This window comes from Carassius auratus, unplaced genomic scaffold (assembly GCF_003368295.1).
Source record: "Carassius auratus strain Wakin unplaced genomic scaffold, ASM336829v1 scaf_tig00019049, whole genome shotgun sequence".
NCBI lineage: Eukaryota > Metazoa > Chordata > Actinopteri > Cypriniformes > Cyprinidae > Carassius > Carassius auratus.
Genome location: NW_020524924.1, coordinates 6,814 through 32,400, shown reverse-complemented (window position 1 = coordinate 32,400; position 25,587 = coordinate 6,814). Strand labels below are relative to the sequence as shown.

The window sequence follows — 25,587 nt, the reverse complement described above, 5'->3', positions numbered from 1 at the left end:
GCTACTTTATCAACTTTATAGTCTATGCTTCAATAAAATGAAAATGGTGAATATTGTGTTCTGAAGATTCTTGGTAAATACATCATTTTACTAGGTAGGCTCATATGTGTTTATTTTAGACTTGAAAAACTACATATTAATTATTGGGATTATTTTTTTATTTAAGACATGAACATTTTTGATCGGATTAATAACATCTGGGACATCAGTACAACCAGAAAGTAATTTTTTTATATTTTAGTAACAAATATGCACATTTTTGTGAAATACAGGGAGTTACAAGATTAATTATTCTGCATTACAAGATGGTGCCATGGGCTTTATTGTTACAAGCACTTGACGGATAACTGAGAATGTAGCAGGAATGATCAACGTGGATCTTGTACTGCATTAAAACCAAGAGCACGCACATTACTGATGTCCAGCACCTGAGGAGCAAGATACGGGGGTGAGGAGGACATTTTTACACTGATTTCGGCTAATTAGTTATATATAATGCTAATATATATATATATATATAAATTAATATTCTTAGCACTGCATGAATTTGTCCTTGTGTAATAGTGAAGTATCACAATGTGTATACATTGTCCTTGATTACTGCTTTACAGTGGGGAATAGATAATGGCAAGTTGTTGCAGGTTCATCCATTATATTTCTTGCCATTTACTTCAAAAATCAAAGAAATAATCTATTATTTTCATTATTAAATCATTTCTTTATAATTTTTCCATGTTTCATCAGATGGCCTCACAATGTCCTGTCAAAAGGTATAATAGCCATGATGAATAGAATAGAAAACAGAGGACTGTGAAAACTGTCAGATATAAATGTGACTCAGCTCAGTTTGTTGTTCATGATGAGGAGAATACATATATGTAGGTTTTACTGCCCTGCTACCCCCAGGGGCCCAGTAGCACCCCCCGGAAGAGCCCAAAACTGTACATTTCAAATGGCTGTAAATCAGAGTCCAATTAACATATCAAAGAGAAAATGGGCAGGATTATTACTTATGCTATGCTGATAAAATAATGTTGAGCTCAGTTTTCAGAAATAAGTGGAAAGCTGGCATAAAAGCATTTTAAATATTGCTCACTGTAAAATACCACATTTCAGCCTGCCTCTCAAATATATCATAGAGGTTTGCACAATAAACATATTTAGATATCCAGTTTACCTTAAAATAAATAATTTATTTAGTTTCGTTAATAAAAAGTTTTAAACTACATTACCCACAAGCCTCCGTCGTTCTGTCTATAGAAAGGCAACACTAGGGGCTGTTTTTGTAGTTCATTGAAGTTATGCTTAGGGTTAGGATTAGGATCTCGCTAAAGATGTCATTTTTCTCAAGATAGCAACACTTCATTGTTGACTTAATATATTACTAATGTGATGATAGGAGCAAAACATACTTTTTTAACATGATGCGCTGTTTAATATGGGTTAAAAGATAGTCCAACCACAGACTGTCCTGAAAAGTCATAGCCAATGGCATCAAAGCTGAGCAGCAGCGACACACTTCCTTATCCATGTATGACAGATGTCTTTCGTTTTTCGGCTGAAGGGATAGATTCGGTTAACAATAGATTAAGCTTGCTACTTATTAGATTCTGTTTTATTAACGTCTTCACCTTCCTCCGTTGTTCAGCTTGACAAAAATTGGGCAATATTGATGTGCACATGCCCAGCAGTCGCAGTTGTATCCAACAGATAGATTCCTCTCATTAAATATAAGACACATTTTTAAGATTTGTATATTTTTTTTTTGACCAAAGACAAATATATTTACTAATCAAATGACGTGCTTCTAAAATTTACATTGTATATTACATTGTGTTTTAAAGTTAAAATTGTTCACATTTGTGTTTCTGTGATTTACCATTCTCTACCATTTGAACCCTAGGAATAAAAACAGAAATTATAAATTAATGAATGAATGAATGAACAAATAAATACATAAAGCATAATAAACATGCATATTTTTGTAAGGATCTTCCATTATTTATTGATATGTCAAACTCATTTAAAGACAACATGCCCAAATTACTACACTGCATCCTCTGTCACCAAGCTCGTTTTTGCCACCATAAAGAATAAAAGGCAGTTATGTTGTAAACATTAACTATTTTCAGTATGCAAATGAAAATGCTTTTATTAAAAAACAAAACAGTAAATACAGTATGTCTTTCAGAGAACACTGGAAAAAGATCAATTTTATTAAAAAAATTAAATTGACCAAAATGTTATACAACACAATGTAAATGTTTCAAACTCACAAAAAAACACCATGAAGACATGCATGTCAAGAGTGCAATATCATCTATAAAACTCAATCAGCACAGCATCAAATAAACACTGATTGTCTGAACAATGGAAGACAGAGAAAGTGTTCAGGAAAACAAACACCTGCTAGCTTTGACAATAACATCATGAATTCACTTCATGACTGGAGCTAGGGGATGACTGTGTATGAATATCTCCTTTACTAAAACTCTTAATTAAAGTCTAAAAAGTTCACTGTATGAAGCTTGAAAAAGAGAACAAAATGCTTTATCAATACGAAAAATACTATTTTTAACTATTGTTTTCATCACTGGTTCTGTAATGTATTCATTATGAGCTTATAAATAAAACAAAGTTACATCTTCTGCAAAAATCAAACCACTGCAAAGTCTAATCACTGATCCAGGGACCATATCTGTGTGTGTGGGGGATAAAGAGTTAACGAGGTGAGTCCTTGTGCATGATGGAGAACTGCAGTGTTATCCTCAAACAATCCTGTAAAACAGAAATATTACATTACATTCAACTTATACATTACACTGTGTTTTGTTTAGACCATAAAAGCAGCCTCTGTAAAGATGCTGTAAAATTAAATGTTAAATGAATCCATTATTGAAAGCAAGTAATTAATAACAAGCTATAGTCATATGAATTCTTTTGATAGTGTCAGATGAGACCGTCCTGGGGCTTGTACAATATCATACAAGTGTTAAACTGGATTATTAAGACTGTGATGTGTTTAGTACAGTATGTGAAATATTGATAATTAGATATTAAAAATCTCTTTAAACACATAAGTGTCCCATAAGGCAGTGGCTCCCAATCCTGGTCCTGGAGAACCCCAACACTGCACATTTGAGATGTCTCCCTGATCAAACACACCTGATTCAACTCATCAGCTCATCAGTGAAGACTCCAAGGCAGATAAGAGAGACGCCAAAACCGTGCAGTGCTGGGGTTCTCCAGGATCAGGATTGGGAAACACAGTCATCAGGTCATGAAAAGTTCGACACACACACTCGTGGTCATCATGCTCACTCGAACACTAGGCCAAATACAGGAAAGACTTCAAATAAGTAATCAAGTGGTCAAGTGAAAAGATGGCAAGTGTGGGTATTTGGACAGTGCAACAGTTTAAGAAACAACAAATGCTGTACAAATTATAACAGCAGGAATTTTTGATAAAAGAGACAAACTATCACAGACTTACTGCTGCAAATATCTGCCTCCGCAGCTTTCTGTCTTCTCCATTTCTGAAGGAATCCCTCTCCAGAAACACCACTGGGCTGACTGCCTTTACGTCTTTTCAGCTAAAAATATAAATAATAAAAAAGGGGAGAGAAAATAAAATTGAATTATATACAGAATGTTAATAATGATCTGTGAGCAAAATATTTATATATATATATATATATATATATATATATATATATATATATATATAAACTGATATGAATGAACTGCAAGATGGAAAAATACATGTTTTATTATTTATTTTTAATTTGATTTTTTTTTTTTGGATTCACATTAAAAGTTATTAAAAGCATGGTACAGAACACATGATTACTGTGATATCTGTCATATAAAAGCACATAAAAACACTAACATTACAGTGATACAAACATAGCTGGTTTGGTGATTATTGTATTGTTGTATTGATTATTAATATATCAAAGTAAAACTACAGTTACAGTTACTAATGTCCCATTTACTGTGTTTTAACTTCACATTTCATTTATTACTATTGTGTCGTGATTACCATGATTTTACTACAAATACAACTTACATCATTGATCCTGAAATTAATAATAATATAAAACGGATCGAAGGTCTATGGCACGTCACGTGACAGATAGAGTTTAATCACACTAATTAGCAGCTGTGTTCATTTATTTAAACGCAATGAAACTCAAATACAGCCGCGGATGACCGATATAATACAGCGATTAAACATATGGCACTAATCTGATTAATAAAGAAGACAGAATACATTTGATAAAAGGCATTAAAAGAGCGTATATACGACTACTCACCCAAACTGTGGAACTGATAGCAAGTATCGCGCGATGTATGCTGAATGAGACTTCTTGAACGTGATTTCATAGCGATAAACATCTCATGTCCTCGTGTCGAATTCTGACGCCAAAAGTTTCCCACTGAAAGCAATGAAGGTCGTAGTGCTTCGATAGTCGACGCCGAGAGGCACATTTGGCGTCATAAAAGTGACGCTAGGGGCGCTTGACCATGCTTCGATTTTTGACGCCTTTGGAGTGAGAATGGGTTGGAGGACCAGTACTACCTCTTGATCTTCAGTACTGCTGTTTGTAGTTTGCGCTGCATCAGCTTTTGTCTGGAGTTGTGCTGGCATCCTCTGCAGGCTGGAGGACCAAACCACTGCCCCCTTTTAGAGGTTAAAGGACTGAAGACACTCATTTTTCAGTTCTACAAGCTCACTGCTTTCTGTTTCTATCACCCTCTGTTTTACAATGGACCCATTGTGACCTACAGAGACTTCAGTGAACAGGTAGAAGAAAATGAAATTCATTAAAAGGCTGCTGGGTCTCTTCTTTATCCAGATGTATTGGGAATATCTTTCTGTATCTCTGCAGATAGACAAGCCGGTGTGTAAAGTCTCTGCGGTGTATGTGTTTAGCGGAATACTGCGCGTGTGTGTCTGGTGGTGTTTAGCCAAATTCATGATCCACGTCATGTACATGCACGCCATCCAGAGCAACGAAAGCTACTTGGAGATGCTGCCGCCCTGGGCACTGGGTAAGTTTGTAGTTGCAAATTAATTCATGAACTTTCATAGTATATACTGAATTTGATGAAGAACGTCTTTAGGGATGCAAGTGTGTAGTATGAATGCATTTCCAGACATACTACATCTGCCATGTTGGCCTTGTACTTTTGAAGGTTTTTTTTTTTGTGTGTTTTTTTTTTTTTTTTTTTACGTGCTAACAACCACCACAAATACAATCTACTTGGGTGTCAAATAAGTACACATTCAAAAGCTTGGGGTTGGTAAGATTTGTTGGGATATTTTGAAAGAAGTCTTTTAGGTTTCATTTATTTGATGAAAAATGCAGTATAAACTGTAACATTGTGAAATATTAGAATAATATGAAATCATTTGAAAAAATATTTTAACATGGCATTTATTTATGTCATTGCAAAGCTGAATTTTCAGGAGCTGTCTTCAGTGTCACTTAAATGAAACATTTATTATTATTATTAGTGTTTCAAAAAAAAACTTAATATTTTTGTGGAAACTGTGATACACTTTATGTCTTCCCATTTATGTCTTTCAGAATCGATACAGTTTGTCACCACATAACTTCTGTTTTCTTTGATGCGTAAGTATTTATTACAATATTATCTTGCACTGATGTTCACAGCAAACACACACACACACACACACACACACACACTTTCAGCTGTGTGCAGCATCTTAACTTCTGCACCTGCTGTCTATTGATCTGTGGAAGTTGCTGATTTGTGCTGCATGAACTTTGATTCAAAAACACAGACTCTGCAAGAGAGAGCAGTGTGGAAAGGGTCTATACAGCAGGAACATCAAGCCATTATCACCACTTTGTACCTTATTTGTACAGAAAGGGCTTGTAGAAATTCTGTCCTATTTTTTTTTTACAAGCTTTTAGCTCTGTAACAGTGGGATATAGGAAAACAGACCCTATTTTCAGTTTCCACTGATACACAAAAAGAAAGAAGCGAAGAGGGAGAAATGACCAGAGAGGATGAGGATGATATAACTAAATTATGAAACAGTTCAGAATTAAACTGAAATATCTGATGTATTGTCATTCCTGTATTTTTAAAGGGCAAATGTCTGTGTGAGATCAAGCACATAGTTGCTTTACTTTTTAATGTTATCTACCACTCTCTCTCTTTTTCACCTGCAGGTGGTTTGGCTCTTGCATTGGTCCAGTTTTTCTATGTCAAGTATCTGGTTTTGTTTGGAGTGGTGTCTCTGCTTGTCAGATTGGATGGGCTTGAGCCGCCCAAGTTACCACGCTGTGTCAGCATCATTTACAGCTTCACTGGGATGTGGGGGTAAATATACACACACTTCTGTGTTCTGTCAAACTTCAAACTTTCTGACTTTTGACTTTAAAGAGCTGGATTGGAATGATTTTGAAGCGATTCTGTCATCACCTGCAGTACTTCTGTGTAACTGCAGGGGGCAGATCTGTACTGCATTCACTATAATTGATTCAGCCATGAAACGAGTGGCACGAGGCTATAAGACTCACTTACACCCATCTACAAGCACATTACAGGAGCATAACAAGATCCATGCTTTCTGTTTAGTGTCTCAAACATCTTGCCTCAAACATATGGAATTGAGCGTCCGGCTTCTGTGATGAAGTTTAGCATTTCGATGTCTCGTGAGACAATGTAGAACAGGCTGATACATGCAGGCTTCCCGCAACATGATTGGATTTTACTGTAAAAGCTTGAAAGCTTGATAAAGATTCACAGCATTTCTACTTCAATAGTCTGGAATGGTCTCCTAGGTAACCACCAGTCTGGAAACAGCAGAGTTTTAGATTTCCTGATATTTTTTTGTTTCTGTTTTTTTCATCACATTCTTTAAACTAAGGTAGAATATGCAAATTTGTATTAATGTATTTGCTTACTTTCATAAATCCATAATGCAGTGTACAAAGGACTCAAATCAAATAATTATAACAATAACTACTGAAATACCACTAAAAAAGTAGGGTCTGTAAGTTTTTTATTTTTTATGCAGTACCAAGGCTGCATTTATTTGATCAGGAATACAGTAAAAATTACTAAAATTACATTACTATTGTGTAACATTATTACAATTTGAAATAACTATTTTTATTTTGAATGTGTATTAAAATGTGATTTATTCCTGTGACCATAAAGATGAGTTTTCAGCAGCCATTACCCCAGTGTCACATGATCCTTCAGAAATATTCCTAATATGATGATTTTCTGCATTTCTTGTTATTATCAATGTTGAAAATAGTTATGTTTCTTAATGTTTTTGTGGAAACCATTTGACTTAAGTCTTTTTTCATGAATAGAAAGTTCAATGAAATAGAAATCTTTTGTAGAATATTGTATTTATATATATATATATATATATATATATATATATATATATATATATATATATATATATATATATATATATATATATATATATATATGTATGTATATATGTATGTATGTAATTTTGTATTCTATACTATAATATTAACCATCACTGCCAAAAAAAAAACAAATTAAACATCATGACACAAACATTCTGAAAGCCTATTTTTAGATTCCATGTTCATTAAAAATTATTTTAAATGGTCTTAATTTATTTTACAGTAGTAAAAACAACAACTAACTGTAATAGAACTTAATGATCTACCTCACTATACCAGTGATTGTCAGTTAATTTTCATTCAACGTCACATAGATAGAGTGACACTATCTTCTGTTTCCTGTGTAATCGTGCATGTTTTGTGTATATCAGCAGATCTGCGCTGCAGACAGCTGCTGAAGCTCTGAGAGCCAGGAAGGTTAAACACCAGTGTGTCTGTGTCTGTGTCTGAGTGGTGTTGAAGGTGATGGAGTTTAAAGTGTGATAAATGAGAGCTGTAAGGAAACAGACGCATCTCAGAGACTTTAGCAGGACCTGCTGTAAGACCCCGTCTGGCTTCAATCCCACACAGCGAGACAGAACTCGGCTCCTCTGGACCCGACGGAGTGCAAACACACACACTTTTTCTAACAGATCAGCATAGCCTTAACACACTCGCACACACTGATATACTTCTAAACCCCACTCACATGCTCTCCTCTGTGTTTAATGGCCCGGTACCAACGGCTTCAACATACCACTTGGAGACACTACCCCATACTCTAAGACAGCAAAGTCTCTGATTACAGTGCAGCTGTCCTACAGGGAGTTGACGAGATTGAGAACAACAGAGAAAGAGAGGCTGAGATGTTGCACTTGGCTGTAGTTAAATCTGGAGATTGCTTTGTCTGTGTGCGTGCATGTGTCTGCACACATGTGCATGAATGTGTGAGTATTGCTGTGTGTGCAATGCATGTGTGTGATTTAGTGTGGTCACTATCATTGTCTGAGTTTACAATGGCAGAAAGGTTTATGGGTTGTTATAAAACACTGTTTGTTTAGTCTAGCACCGACACACACACACTCTGCTATAGCTATCTGATCACTCTCAAAGGATCTATTGTATTCATTGGTCAATGGCACAAGGCTATTATTTAAAATTTGGCATTAAATCTAAATTTGTTGTCTTAATGCATGTTTTTGGTTTTATTCTGAACAATTAAAACTGAGAATTTTTTTAAAAAACATTTCTTTGACTTTGTACTTGTTTACTTTGACCTAAGCCAAAATGTCATAACTGTTCGATTGCCATTTAATTTGAAAGTGAAATTCATTTTGAGAATTTTTTGAGGGAAGGTATAAAGTCAAACATGTCAGGATTATACATCTGTCCTGATACCATGATGACGAATAAAAGTATCATTAAAAGAAATCCTTCAGTAGTTTAGCACAATTAAAACAGGAATGATGTCACATAGAGAACATTGCAGACTATATGTCAAGGACAATAAGTCTCTTTAAATGTCTAATAATTTGACCTTCAGTATCTATGACAAGCCTATTTCATGTGGTGTGACTTGCTAAAAACATTTATGAATTAATAGTTCACGATCCTGGTAAAAAAAAAAAAAAATTATACATGTAATTGTGTATATATATGTATGTATATATATATATATATATATATATATATATATATATATATATATATATATATATATATATATATAATGTGCTTCTTGCATTGGGAAAATATATTTTTAAATGTTTTTACACACTCTCACGTATTTTAAGTGTAGGGAAATATGCCGTTACTTGAATTAAATGGTTTTGTTTTTCTAGAAAAATTAATATTAATAAAAGTTTTTCCAAAACCATATGAAACCAACATGAATACTCCATTTCTGAAAACCTAATCTCTAGATCTCTACAAAAACAGCATTTCAAAAGATTTTTTTTCCTTATTTTTTTCTTTATTGTGGATCTTTATTGTTATTGATCCTTATAGCAAGCTAATAAATTATGTTTTCTGTCCTTTGTCCCTTAACAGCTCTCAACGATTTTATTATTTTCATTAGAACATTATTTACAATGTTTATTGACACATTTTCCTCATGGGGACAATTAGCTTGTCTTTTACAGCCCTTTTTACTACCCTTGTGAGGACATTGGGTCTCCTCAATGTAGGCAAAACCTGGCTCACTCTCTCACACACACACACATACACACAGAGAGAACGAGGCCAGGCTTAAGCTGATCTCTGTTCTGTTCATCAGCTCACTAATAGTTTAGTGGAATCATGAGGAAAACACTGTCTGAGCTGTGAGAAGTGTTTCGTTTCCTTTAGGCCTGCTTTGTCAGATGATGTCTGAAGTTGAGAAGCCCTATCTGAAGGAAACGGAAGGGTATTGAGTGAATCTGTTCCTATGTGTATCTCACCTTCAGCTTCATGACTCACCGTCATTCATGAGACCATGCATCTAGTGGTGTGTGTGTGTGTGTGTGTATTTATGTTCACTCTTAGCAGAACGTTTACTATACTTGTACTGTTTTTTAACTTTAATAATGATTTAATGATAATAATACATGACATGATTTGGTTAAATAATTCTGGTTTGGTGTTCATATAGAACTTGAGCCCAAATGATTGTAATGAGGAAACTTAAAACAGTAATTGTATTATTCATCTGTAAAATTATGTAAAACAAATGCATTGGCCAAACATTTGTGTTTTTTATTTTTGGACTTAACTAGTAGAGACAAGCACAACTGCATGTCTCCATATAATGTTTTATTAATATAAAGTGAAATTACTTCTGCTTTATCTATTCTCCTAGCCTTCCCGGATGACTTTATTTCCCCAGAGCTGAAGCAGATTTCATCAATAGTTGCTAATGAATGCTGGGAATTGCTGGAATGAATCAACAATCCTGGACAAACTGATTTAGGGGTCATTATGTAGATGTAGGCACTAAAGATTTTGATAGTTTCTGTTGGCTCATGAAAACTTCATGTCAGGGCTTTCTGTCATGTTAGCAGCCATCTGCTTGCACGTGTCTGTTTCTCCTCATACAGGCCTGTTTTTAGAAGCAAGCAGTTCCAGATCTTTACTGCTGTCTCTGGGGTCTGGGTGTATTTGGACAGACTGGACCAGGGGCGATTCTAAGATTTTCATTTTGGGGGGGCTCAGCCCCCAATAAGGGTATGATTAAAAAATATTATTTGACTATTAGGGTAGGGTTGTATACTACTAACCTTATTGCAATCCACTATTCCATTGTATTTCCTGTATTTCATATATGGGAGTAGGAGTACTGACTGAGCCATATACAACACTGTAAAAAAAACTAATACAGTTTTTTTAGATGTGACCAGTCACTGGAAAATTTTGAATTGGGAATGTAGATTTATTTATTTTTTTTACAATAAAGACTAACTGATTCAGTATTAGGACATTCATGTTTATCCTTTGTTGATACCACTGCTTTTTCTTATGAAATGTACGTGGAAATCGGCAGAATATTAAAACAACATAAGGGTTCAATGACTGCAATGAATCTTGGGAACACAGTGGTATTGTGTGTGTGAGGCTGTCTGTTCTATTCTCACCTGACTGTTGCTCATTTGCAGACCTACTCCCACACGACAAAAAAAATGTTGTATATCCATCTACAATGAAACATAAATTATTATATTTTATTATTATTATTATTTATAATCAACAATACGGTTGGTTATACATCAAGTCAGCCCCTGAAAATTTATTTCATTTCAAATCATTTAACTAACCAGCTAATATTCATTAAGAATATAGACAAAACATGTATTAATGTAATTGTCTATTGGCAATATGTTTAATCTGTTCTATATTTATTTCAATTTATTAAAAATAACACCATTATCAATTTGCCACTTCTATAACTCAATTACTTAAAAAAAAAAAAAAAAAATCACAGATCCCTTTACTCTTACTCTAATATATGTATCATGATACACTAATGATTCATTATTACTTAATACAAAATTATATTTAATAATAGAAAACAAAATATCTCCACATGATGTTTCTCTCTCTGTGCCATTTAGTACTTTCAGACAATGATGTGTGTCGTTAATAATTTATTTTGCATGGCTGCATAATGTAATGCCGAAATACACAATAATATGTTTTCAATTTTAAAAAGTAAATTAAAATAAATCATGATCGTTTTCTAAAGTATGTTTTCATGGGTGTTAATCGCTTCATTTTTGTTGGAAGAAAAAACAACTGTCACACTGTGATAAAGGCTGAAAGTGAAAGCAGCGAAGACGTACTGGTATTGGATGCGAGAACACACACACACCTTGTACTCTCTGATGTTCGCTCTGCTCGGCGCCACTGTGGATTGAAAAACGCGCTGAATCCATGCAGACTCAGATCAGGGGAGGAGTCGGAACTTGATGCAGCTTGCCACCGTTTCAAATGAGTTTTTAAAGGTGACTGAAGCGATCACTAATTAATTAATCAAATAATTTTTTAGGGGGGCTGGGCATAAGTGGACAGTAACATGGATATCTCCATCATCTCATCCAATTAGAGCAAACACACAATCTGAATTGGACACCAACAGGCCATAAAGCTTTCATAGTCCAGTCCAGGGGCGTCGCTAGGTTAAAAAGGGCCTAGCGACGCCCCTGGACTGGACTATGAAAGCTTTATGGCCTGTTGGTGTCCAATTCAGATTGTGTGTTTGCTCTAATTGGATGAGATGATGGAGATATCCATGTTACTGTCCACTTACCCATCCATTTAAACCTTAATCCATTTTTCACTGTGACTTGTAAAGGGAAAATCTTGACCTGTCTTTCCATTCACCCAACAGCCGATCGATAGCAAATAGCATTTTGTCAGTTCGAATGAAGAGGGATGAAATGTGGATAGATGGATGACTAGAAGTAAAGTGAGGATAACAATAGTGATGATCTGAGGACATCTGTTTGCACCTGCTCAGAGGAACAGGAAGAAGAAAGAATCCTGCAGAGAAACCAATTGAGTCACAAATGACCAACTCAATATTTTTGCTGTCACGATGGTTTGATACGAGCTACATGTCAAAGGGCACTTTATATTGTTTGTTAGAAAATTACAGAGAAAATTGGAGATCCAGACCTGATTTTCTTGTTTTTTCTACATATCCAGATTTTATATATAAATAAATATATATACATATATATATATATATATATATATATATATATATATATATATATATATATATATATATATATATATATATATGTATGTATATGTGTGTGTGTGTGTATATATATGTATGTATGTATATGTGTGTGTGTGTATATATATATATATATATATATATATATGTATGTATATATATATATATAAATTTCATGAATTTCAGCCGTTCAACATGATTTATTTTATTTTTACATTTTATTTTTGATATTGTATATTTATTATTTATATTTATGTTTTATACTTTAAAAAAAACTTTTATTTATTTTACACACACACACACACACGCACACACACACACACACACACACACACACACATATATATATATATATATATATTTTTTTTTATAAGGATCGTGAATTCATTCATAATTCATAAATGTTATGTTTTAACATATAATTGTAAATTCTAATATTTTATTCATATTTTATATTTATTTTTGAAACTACAGTGTTTTGTTTTTTAATTTAGAAGAAAAGAGCTATCTAGTGACCAGAATATCATATAGACTTGCGGATGCACTCTGGCCAGTAGAAATCCTCTTGCAGCCTTCCAAAAGCTACCACATGGCAACATCCTGACAACCACCTGACCTGTGACATTGTGGTTGCAGGTGTTGCATGGGCAAGTTTGTTCTCTTCTCTCCCTCACATTTCCTTTAGAAAATGAGCAAATACAGTTTCTATTGACTGCATGAATATTGTGTATGCCTACCAGATCAGTAAGTTTGTTTTTGTGTGTCCTAAACCTGCCACAAAGTCCAGCGTTAGACTGCAGCTCAACTAGACAAATGGCAAAAAAAAATTGCGATCAGCCACTTTGAGAAAATGTCTCCCCTAATGCCAGCGTTTGTCCCAAGAGATTCATTAAAATGGTTTCTTCAAGCATCTCATGTATGCAGATTCTCATTTCTTTTTGTCTGTTCTGATTAAACACGTTTGTGTTGTGTTGTGTTCTGAAATGTGTGTGTTACCTCAAACCATCTGTGTTTAACCCCTGATCTCATTCATTACTGTCTTTTGCTTTTCAGACACTTTGACATGGGGCTTGACAAATGGCTCATCAGGTATGATTCCTCTGTTTCTTCTTATTTTGTATGGGTTTGTGAGAAAGAGGGGGATGTTTTGCACTGTTATGGACACGGTTATCTCTTGTCGCAGATTGAAAAGCACATGCATAATAATCATAATCAAAAACCATAATCACTAGAACAATTACACACGTTTCAGATCACCATTCTGGCACAATAAACTGGCAGTCTTGCATCTATTTTCTTTTGTTCTCGCTAGATTTAAATATTTTTTGTGTTTTTTTTTCCTACTCCCTCTGCTTCTGTGATTTGATTTACACTCTGACAATAGGCGGAATATGATGAATATTGCAATTTTGGATGGATTTAGCCTTGCTAAAAACAATTTTAGAGTTGTGGCACTTGAAATACAGCTGCTGAATGTTTCCACAAAATACCTGATACCTCAGAATAGCTGTTTTTCAGTAAAATGTTTTTAATGTCTGTTGAATAGGAATGTAGTTGCATATATTCCCCAATACATATGTGTGTAACATTACAGAATTTATTATGCAATATATTATATATAAACAAAACCCTCTTGAGGTCCTGGTCTGCTCAACTGTTGCATTTCCTGACACAGTTATTCATATTCTAATGTCCTCCAGCTGTATGGAGAGATCATTGTGGAGGTTTTGGAGAGAGAGCTCGGGGTGTGTTTTCGTGCTGGGTTTGGTATTGTCAGTCTTTGGCAGGGCTGCGATCTCCACAGACAAAAGATGTTTGATCAGGGTTGTATTAGCATGTATTTAGCACGATGAGCATCTTATTCTATCTCATGCTGGAAACTCGCCAGTTTGTGTGAATATGTACTTTGGAAATGTAATGTTACGTGTGATGTTTCCCGGGTCAATAACACAAACCAAAAAGCCCATAAATTATTTAATATTTCTTATTTATTTTTAGAACATCAAGGCAAATGACAAGACACTATGTGTCTTATGCAGATTTCCATGATGTTTACAAAGAAAGACAGTCCAAGAAAATGAGTTCATATTATCAGCCTGAGACCAATTCTGGCCCATCACAGCACGCAGAAAATATTCATGCACAATGTGCATCACACATCTATAATAGGGATGCGTGTTATATTTTGAATAATTTTATTTTTTATTTTAGGACATTATGTTTTATATTTTTCTCAAGTTCTGTTATTTTCTGCTAATTTAAGTTCTGCTAATTTCCTCTATTTTCACTTTTATATTAAGTCTTCTCATACTCACCTAAAGTCATTTTTTTAATCCCTAATAATTTGTCAAAATCAGTGCTAAATGTAATCTTTAGCAAATTTCAAAATGCATATCGATTTTTCTACTTTACATTCTGTTGCAATTCCTAAATTCATGTAACATTGAACTTTTTAGTGTTTTATTTGTAATATATTACGACAAAATAGTAAATACATTTTTTTTATTATTATTTTTATTACCGGCTATAACATTAAAATAATTATTGCTTTATAAGTATCAATCAAAATCTCTATAGTAGTACATCTTTACACAATAAATGTTCAGCAGTATGTTCAAAATAAATACATTTTCAAAAACCCATCTTTTAGGGTGGGTGACGGGAAACTATATTAAAACTAAATATATTTCACTATATTATAATTTTTTGCCCCAAAATTTTATTTACTAGTTTTTATTTTATTTATTTTATTTACTACTTAGTTTTATTATCTATATAAATATCCATAGGTCCTAGTTTGGCATATAGAAGAACTGTGAGAAGACTAATTTTCAGACAGATGGGAATACAGCACAGAGAGCTGCATTATATATTTCCCGCCCAAATGGGAATGTCCCATTAGTCCCTGAATCCCACCAATCAGAAGCTGAGAGTAAACACTTCCATACTTTTCAAGCGGGAACACTGTGTTTGAATTTGAGTATGTTGAGTAACCCCTTCATTGTGAACAGAAAACCAAAAACATTTCCATCTCCTCCTGACCAAATCTTCTCCATCTTTCTCTCTGTTAAAATGTGTAGTGATTGCAGTGTGGCAAAGAGAGTTGATCTGCATAATTGGAGTGTGAATGTGGGCTGTGTGTGTGTGTACATGTTTTTCTATATCTGTGAGGACTTAAACCCAAATGGTGTTGGGTGATAAAATATACAGTTGATACAATATAAAAATCATTACGCCTATGGAGAGTCCCCACAGTGATGGTAAACCAGACGTGTGTGTGTGTGTGTGTGAGAGAGAGAGAGAGAGAGGGAGAGAGAGTTAGTGTTGTAAAGTGCATTTGGAGAGATCTTAATGTGCTTTTAAATGTGCAGTAATTGTGAAGAGCTGAGTTTTGGAGTGTGGAGGAGATGTGGGAGAGAATGGTTCGTGTGACTCACCGCTGATCTTAAAGCATCCACAGACACATGCCGCGCACCCCTCCTGTCGCACTATTGTCTGCTTGAACGCCTCGCTTTCAGCCTGTTGAGTGTCATCTCCTGTCTATTGAAATGTGCTCACAACAATCAAATCACAGGCACAGTTCATATGAGCTTATATAAGGGTGAGAGAGGGTTTCAGATTATACTGCGGTGGCCACTGAAACAGAACAAGACCTTATTGTTTCTGTTCATAATGAAAATGTGCTCATAAACACTTTTCTCAGCAGGGCAACGTCTACACTTGGGCTTTAAAAAGCACATGAACAAAAGAAACAGAAACCAAAAGATCCAGTAGGATTGCAAGGTAAATCTGTACTAAAGTACTATGGTGACCATGTAACTACAGATTTCATTGACTGCCTTACCAGATGATAATGTGTTCAGTTCAGGAATCATGACATGAATTAAAAGTTAATGTGATTCATTAAATGGGTTCTAAGTTTGACATTAGAATGGTTTCATTATGAAATTTATTTGTTAATCATATCCAAATGGGATGTTTAGCAAACATTACTTGCACTTTTTTTTGTGACAGAACATAATTATCATGAAATCCTAATAAATCTGAAATTATGTATTTTTGTAGAAAAAATAATATAAAGACTATGATACCATTTTATTAAATATATAATTAAGTAAGTTTGGGGGAACATGTTATATTATTTATTGCAGATTTGCATTTCCCCGGTGTATTGATACACATAATATTAATTGTAAGTGTCAGTTCATCAGTCATTGCTCATTGCTGTTCATGTGTTTAGGTGTCGTCCAAAGTATTTATTTAGTCAAAATGCCGAGGTGCCAAAGGCAGCTATCGCACCAAATTCTTATTTTGATATCAGCCCAACCCCACTGACGAGTCTAATCATTTGCATGATGTCAAAACTTTTTTTTTTATATTATATTGATATATGACTAACAGATTATTTAAGATTTTAACTGTTAGATAAGGCGTCTATTCACAGGTTTTTGAGCTTTTAGAGTGATGGGTTATATACATGCATTGGGATAATATTGCAAACTCAGAGACACATTTGCCTTCACACTCTAGTTTTTAGTTTTGTCATCAAATCTAAAGGGGCGGTCACACTGCACTTTCTGTTCCATTGACTTCTACTGGTACACATGCACGTTTTTCACATCTCATTGTGTTCCAAAGTTCAAGTTTAGTAAACTTTAACCTGTGAATTCATATCACATGAAGATGTGTGACCAACAGAATATTGATGCATCACAGTGTGACCTCATAGCTTTGCCAGATCCTAATTCGTCGGTCACCGACGTGACGTCGAGAGTGACCGACTGAACGGGAACTCTTTTTTTTTTTTTTGCATAATTTTGCTTCCTTCCGATTAGATGACATTGTGCCCTAATGAGCCCTATCAATAAACCATTATTAACACCAGACAAAAACCCATCGATCCTATTAGACATCCTATGGGGAGAAACAGACACATGAATGTTGAAGAATAAAAATAGAAGAGCAGAGATTTTTTTTTTAAGTGAGATAAACTAAAGCACAGTTGATCGTCTTTTCTTGATCTCTACACACGCTGTCAGCTGGAGCTGTGGTCAGGGGCTGATCTTATCCTCTTCACTATCTCCCTTACACACACACACACACACAGATGAGTCAAGTCCTCCACACTATCCCAACAGCCTCATTAGAACAGATTGGTGCTCTCTCAGCCCTGAAATGGAAACTCTACCATACTGCCGTGGAGAGAGATCGGGTTCAGTCCAGAATTCTCTCTCTCTGCTGTGTGTTATCACTGTGAAGTGAACGGTGGCCGTTTTACAGACAGTATATCATCTGAAGACACTTTTTTCCTCTTTTTTTTTTTCAAACATTTATCTAACAGACAGTCATGGTCCATGTGATAGAAATGGCTTAATAAACAATGTCTTAATCCAATTGTAAAAATGCTAAAAGTTGTTTTGTAGGATGTAAAATATTATCTAAATATTAAAATTGCAACAACAAAAAATTGTCACATTACGCTTAAAAGAAAACAGCAACTCTTGTGTTCCACACACAGTTGTCAGATTTTTTTGCTGAGCGTGTGTATTTGTATGTTTTTAGGTACGTGCCACTGGGAGGCTCTCGTCACGGTGTGTTCCGGAAACTCATCTCCACGGCGCTTGCGTTTGGGTTTGTGTGTTTCTGGCATGGTTGCCATGACTACCTGCAGTACTGGGCCTTACTGAACTGGGTAGGGGTGTTGGTGGAGAACGTTCTCGCACTCGTCTCCTCTCGTTCTCTTCATCACATTATTGTGAGTTTACACAAACCCTCTCCTCTTAAGTTATCAGCATTGAATAAAGTTCAGTGTAAGAGCACTAATAACTCCCACATAACCCGTCATAAATAATACCATGCTCTTTTGATCTCATCTTGGTTGTGCCGTCTGTCACCTCGGATGCAGAGGCGTGGCCTAGCACTTATCTCCGCCCTCTCCACTGCTTTTCTGATTCTGTCCAATCTGCTTTTTCTGGGAGGGATCCATGTGGGCAGAATCTTCTGGAAGAGGCTGTTTGTCCAAGGTGGGTCGTTTAAATATATGGTCTTTCTTACATACCCTTGTAAAAAAGAAGTACACTGTAGCATACTTAAAAATATATATATATATATTAAATATATATATATATATTAAATATATTATTTGGTGTTTATTGAATAATGTTTTCAGACACTGAATTTCTGAATGATTTGCTGAAAACTTGTCCACCATCAGGCCATCCAAGATGTTTGTTTGTTTAATGGAATATATCTGGAGATATTTAGCATTGCATCCTCCTTAGTAAAACTCTTAAACTCTTTAACACTTTTCAAAAGTGTTTTAAAGAAACATGAAAATGACACTTAATTGTACTTAATATTTTTTGTTGCATTAATCTTATATTATCTGCAAGTACTTAAAAAAAACGATTTTTGCACTACAAGTGCACATTCAGTACAATTAATACCACGACTGAGGTGCTCTTGAGCAAGGCACGAACCCCAAATTTTCCCCCGGGCGCTACTGTAATAAATGCCTGCCCACTGCTCCAGGTGTGTGTGTGTGTTCACTGCTGTGTGTGTGCACTTTGGAAGGGTAAAATACAGAGCACGAATTCAGAGAATGGTTCACCATACTCGGCTGTATGTCACGTCACTTTCACTGTCACTGTCACTTTTTTAAAGCACTTTTTTAGGGAAGAGAGACATTCAAATGTCATCAGTCAGATTTGTTTCCCTCAATCCATAACTGCTGACAAGTCAACCACAGCTGCTGACAGCGTGTTTTTTAAACTCTCTGGGAATGTAAAAGTTTTCAACCCTTTATCGTTTTGTGGGTCATGTTGAGGCAGCAATTCAGAAAGAAAGCTGTAATGATTTGGTTCTGTACTGTAATGATGTGAGACTGCGTGTCATTTCATCCCAGATCAGACACAAACGTGAGGAAATTAATTCATTCTGAAGTGCTCCGAACACATTTTGTGTTGAAGGAAAACCAAGTCTCTGTTTTGTGGTACATATGAGATGTTACAAATGATTTTGTAAGATTGTTTGTAGGATTGAATTGGTCTGTTATGAATTATAATTATATTTTTTGTGGTATTCAATTCTGAAAAAGAAAAAAATTGTGATTGAAAATAATAATAATAGATATATTTCTTGGTCACTTATCAAAAAGAGTCTTCACAAACTGCTTCAGGATCTTGCTGGTAGCTCCTAAGCAACATTTAATGTCAAATGAAGCACCAGTGGTCATCTGGGCATTTATCAATGAAGAGTTATAGAGAGAGAGATCAAATAAAGGCAGGTGAATGTCTGTCTGGAAATTTCTAGAAGCTGATATTCATCCATTTGCCACCGGGTAGCATAAACACCACAGAGTCTTAACAACGGTCACCATGGTATCATTCATTCTTGGCATCTCTGAGAGGTGGCCATGCTGATCACAAGCACCCCCTACAGCAGCTGTCAGTCAGACGCTGACGGAGAGGTTTTGTGCCGCTCAGGAGCTGCGGGGTACAGTAAAGCTCAGAGAGAGACCTGCTGGGCACAGAGACTCACAGGATCCTGAAGTTATTCATTAATTTATTCATTTAATTCTAAATGTTTATTATAGGAACCATATCCTACTACTTTAGTTAAATTTAATTTGTTTCCTTAAGTCAGTTTTGTTAGTAAATTTGTAATAATTGACTAGTTTACATTAAATGTAAAGTACATGACAATTTAAATGTTTACATTTCAGTAAACGGTAATATAAAAAACAGTTTGAAAAGTATGAATTTAATTAAATTTTAAAGCCCAAGACTAGTTGTCAACTGAAGCTAAGCAGGGCTGAGCCTGGTCAGATGGGAGACCTGGGAGAACTAGGTTGGTGTTGGAAGAGGTTCTAGTGAGGACAGCAGGGGGTGCTCACCTGTGGTCTGTATGGGTCCTAGCCCCAGTATAGTGATGAGGACACTATACTGTCAACAAGCACCATCCTTCAGATGAGACGTTAAACCGAGGTCCTGACTCTCTGTGGTCATTAAAAATCCCATGACACTTCTTGTAAAGATTAGGGGTGTAACTCCGGTTTCCGGGCCAGATTCCCTCCACTGGGCCTTGTTAATCACTGCCTCCTAATAATCCCCATCCACTTGATTGGCTCTATGCCTCTCTCTCCTCTCCACCTGTAGCTGGTGTGAGGTTGTCCTGTGGCTGCTGTCACATCATCAGTGGATGCTGCACACTCGCGGTGTTTGAGAAGAGATCGCCAAGAGATTTGGGTGTACAGCAATACACAATAAAGTGCTATACAAATGCATCATTCATTCATTCATAATCAGTTTCTGATTAACTTGCTCAATGCACTCAATCAATGTGATTTTTGCCCTGATTTTCTGCTGATTTACTGTCTGGAGAAGTTGACGCTAGTCAGAGCCAGTCTGCAGTTTTGAATTGATAGATTTCATAGAAAATTACACATACAATGGCGTGTCATGTGTCTCCTAGTAACAAGGCACACGATTCTGCATGAGTTTGTTAATAATAACACAAATAGTGTTCGTCTATAGTGTCATTTAGTCTATGAAAGCCTGATTTTTTTCTCTGTGACTATTACAAAGTCAGTAAGTATATGATTCCCAGTATTTTAAGATCTGTTCAGTTTTTAAAAGTACTGTATTCCAGCCTCAACAGTTTCTATATATACTACAACAGTTCTTACTGGTTCTCGAATCTGATTGGATGTGAACATTTTCCAGGTGTGCGATATTTTAGTGAAATATGTTTTTTTATATATATTGGCTTATTGGTCAGTTATGTTAATCAAACTTTTCTTTTTCTTTTTTAACATTCAATTTGAAGTTTCAAATAGTTCAGGTCTTACATTTCAGTTCCGTAGCATGTCACCAAATTAAACAATAATATAGAAAAAAGAATATTATGAATTTTACCTGTTTAGAATTTCAAACTTTTTCTGTTTTGGATTTGTTGTGCTCTATATGCAAGTTAGAGAAATAGATAGATAGATAGATAGATAGATAGATAGATAGATAGATAGATAGATAGATAGATAGATAGATAGATAGATAGATAGATAGATAGATAGATAGATAGAAGGTCCGTGTTTATTTGAATTTTTGTTTTTAAGCAAGTGTTTTGGAAGAGTGTCCTTTTGATATAATAATATTCTGTTCTCCGTCTTGCCTCTGTAAGTGTGTGTTGACGTGTATCTGATCCGTATTTAATGCAGGTGGGTTTGGTGTGACGCAGGTTGAGTCATGTTGAGAGGGTTTGTGTGTCACTGGATGAGGACAAAGTTCAGAAAGCAGATCTGTAGTCTTTTACTCAAAATAAGACACAACTCACACACTGCCTCTGAGCCTCTTTTCCATCTCACTTTTTTGTAGCCTTTCTGTTCATTGCAGTTTTGTGCCTGTTGTTGGAAAATGCATTAATTGGCTGTGACTCCAGCACCTGAAGGACAATGAGGTGAAACCAAATGTAATCAGCACCCTCCTTTTTTTCATTTACTCTCATTTTCTTTTTGCTCCATCCTTCTTTTCTTGTCCCTGATGCAACAAGGCAGGTCCTTTTAATGATCCCACCAGAGACAAACACACACACCTGTCTGGTGGGGCTATTAGTGCACATGCTTAGGGGGAACTGTGATTTTGAGTGTCTCCTTATGTACAGTATATAAAACATTGACTGATAATAATGTGGATATATATATATATATATATATATATATATATATATATATATATATATATATATATATATATATATATATATATATATATATAATACCTCAACAGTAATGTGAAAATAACATTCAATAACAGTTATGCATGTTTATGCATCTTTTTTATCAAAAGCCACAAATGAGAGTAGCACAAAGAGAAGCAATTAATCCAAGGGATAATGTAATCCAAATATTACTGCCATAACACAAATCCATAAGCACTTGAAAGGAGCAGATATATAAGTGTATTAAGTGAAGCGCTCCGGGAAAAGATGTGTCTTCAGGCGTTTTGAGGATTATAATAGATCCTGCTGTTCAGGTGAAGGTTTGGAGGTTATTGTAAAAAAGTTTTAAAAAGTGAACTTGTGCCACATTTTGAGGGCACCACTGCACAATTGTTCATTAACTGACTGCAGGGGGCAAAAGAGAATGTAAATGAGTGAACGCATCCCTATAGTCTAATAAAATTTCACGTTATATCTGTTAATCTGTGTGAAGATATAAATCAGAGCTCACATGGGGGTAATTATCACTGGATGCTGCAGGGAACTTCTAGTAAGCATAGCTAGTGATTCTGTACAGGAAAGCACCAGGCTTCAGTGTTTTGTGTATTTAAGTGTTGAAATTTCAGGGCTCTTGACTGAGATTAAAATTATATTGAATGTGGCCAAAAACCATCACCAATGCTTTGTAATGCTGCACCAGTCATAAGTCAAGTCAAGTCACCTTTATTTGTATAGCGCTTTAAACAAAATACATTGAGTCAAAGCAACTGAACAACATTCATTAGGAAAACAGTGTGTCAATGACAGTTAAAGGCAGTTCATCATTGAATTCAGTGATGTCATCTCTGTTCAGTTAAATAGTGTCTGTGCATTTATTTGCAATCAAAGTCAACGATATCGCTGTAGATGAAGTGACCCCAACTAAGCAAGCCGGAGGTGACAGCGGCAAGGAACCGAAACTCCATTGGTGACAGAATGGAGAAAAAAGCTTTGGGAGAAACCAATGCTCAGTTGGGGGGCCAGTTCTCCTCTGACCAGACAGGTTGCAGCAAAGTCAGATGTGCAGAAGAATCATCTGTTTCCTGTGGTCTCGTCCTGGTGGTCCTCTGAGTCAAGGTCTTTTTCAGCGGATCTGTATCTGGGGCTCTAGTTGTCCTGGTCTCTGCTGTCTTTCAGGGCGGTAGAGGTCCTTTCTAGGAGCTGATCCACCATCTGGTCTGCATACGTACTGGATACGGATGACTGCAGTGATCCTTTGATCTGGATACAGACTGGATATGGTGGCTACGCTGACCTCGGAATAAGAGAGAAACAGATATTATTAGCGTAAATGCCATTCTTCTAATGATGTAGCAAGCACATCGGGTGGTATGGCGAGTGTTCCCGGTTTGGGAAGTGTTCCAGTTTAGAGAACGTAGCGGACGTAGAGGATTATAATGTAAAAGGAGCTCATTCAAATACTGAGGTGCTAAACCATTCAGGGCTTTATAAGTAATAAGCAATATTTTAAAATCTATACGATGTTTGATAGGGAGCCAGTGCAGTGTTTACAGGACCGGGCTAATATGGTCATACATACTTCCTGGTTCTAGTAAGAACTCTTACTGCTGCATTTTGGACTAGCTGTTTGTTTACTAATCATGCAGAACAACCACCCAATAAAGCATTACAATTATCTAACCTTGAGGTCATAAATGCATGGATTAACATTTCTGCATTTGACATTGAGAGCATATAGATATATTTTAGAGATGGAAAAAATGCAGTTTTACAAATAACAACATTGACAAGCAACCAAATAATGAGTTAATAAACTGAAAACCTCATGTATACATTTCAAACAATCCACAGTTGAACTGAATTGTTGAAAGGGATGGTTTTGATCTGAAGATATCAGATAAATAGAAAAAAAAGAAAATAATGTGAACTCGAATCCGATTCTTCAAAAATGCTTTGCACACATGTACAGTGCTGTAATGCATATGTTTACATATATCTTACATGTATGTGTAAGAATTGGTCAGTGGAGGATATTTGTCATCCAGGCAAATGCATCAATTAGGATTCAGTATAGAATCTGAAAATGTATTGGATTCATTTGGATTGGCAAAAATTTGTCAAGTAAAACACATCAAGATAATATATCAACATAACTTTTCTGTACTAAAGAATAAACACAGCGTGAGTCGTAATGTCTGATTTGTGAACAAACGACTCATAAATGGAACTTTTAAATGAATTTCCACTTAAATTAACCCTTGGAATCACACAAAAACAACACACACAAAAAGGGAATCGTTAAGAGCCATTACTGATTTGACAGCCGACACTCTCAAAGAATTGTGAGTTGTTTATGAGTCATGTCTGATTTATAATATGGGAACCATTGCTGTGACATTAGGTTCATGAAACTTACAGTATGCTTTCTTCATAGCTTTTATTGTGCCATTTAAAATCTCTCTTCTCTGTTTCTTCAACAGGCTGGTCATCTGTAGCCGTTCCAGTGGTTGCTTTTCTCTATTGCTTTGCTCAAGTTGGTATTGAGTGGGACATGAGATGACAACACGCCTCAGAGCAGAATGATGGGAAGACAACGTTTCTCGCAGAAAACACAGTGATATTTAAAGTTTTACCATCATTTGGACCAGTCGCAATGTGGATAACCAACATTCCTATCAACTTCTACAATATCATGTGTTTGTATTGTAGTTATGTTGTATTTGGAGTTTGTGCGTGTGTGGAAATGAAATGGTGTGAGTTTGATGGTTAATCCTGTCACTGCTTTATTTATGAGTTTGTCTGAACACTGATGGTGCCAGGACACAGCCTGACCATTGCTCATTCTCATTCATTTTGTCCCTCTGATCTTCCTTGTCCTGATCTCTCCATCTCAACTCATTTTTTATATCCATCATTCTCTCTTTCTTGAGTCTACCTACTTCTATCTTCTTACTTACAGCACAAGCTGCTCTATGTACTTAATTAGATCAGTGATCTTCTAGCCTGGAGTTTCTCCTTTATTAGAGAGAGGTAAGACGTGTGTGTTTCGGTGGTAGGGAGATTACACTTTAAAGAGCTTTATCTGTGCTACGTACCTTTATCAGCATCAGCTAAATCATTCATAATCCCTTCACAAAAACCTCTCTCTCTGTTTTAAGTTTAGTGTGCTATTACTGGCAAGATAAAACTGCAAATTTGCAAAACCATACAAATAAAAACTGGAAAATTACTATTTCAAAATGAAAGCAA

General features: G+C 35.5%; 1 protein-coding gene across 1 annotated transcript; it reads left to right on the top strand.

Moving 5' to 3' along the window:
• Positions 1 to 4,546: 4,546 nt before the first annotated feature.
• On the top strand, positions 4,547 to 25,538 carry LOC113076144 (protein-cysteine N-palmitoyltransferase HHAT-like; the record flags this gene model as incomplete). The annotated part of the gene is made up of 7 exons (XM_026248811.1): positions 4,547 to 4,807; positions 4,893 to 5,055; positions 6,207 to 6,357; positions 13,678 to 13,713; positions 18,187 to 18,379; positions 18,530 to 18,647; positions 24,819 to 25,538. Coding segments are annotated over 7 exons (1,002 nt in total), but the record flags the coding sequence as incomplete, so codon positions are not given.
• Between the last annotated feature and the right edge of the window lie 49 nt (positions 25,539 to 25,587).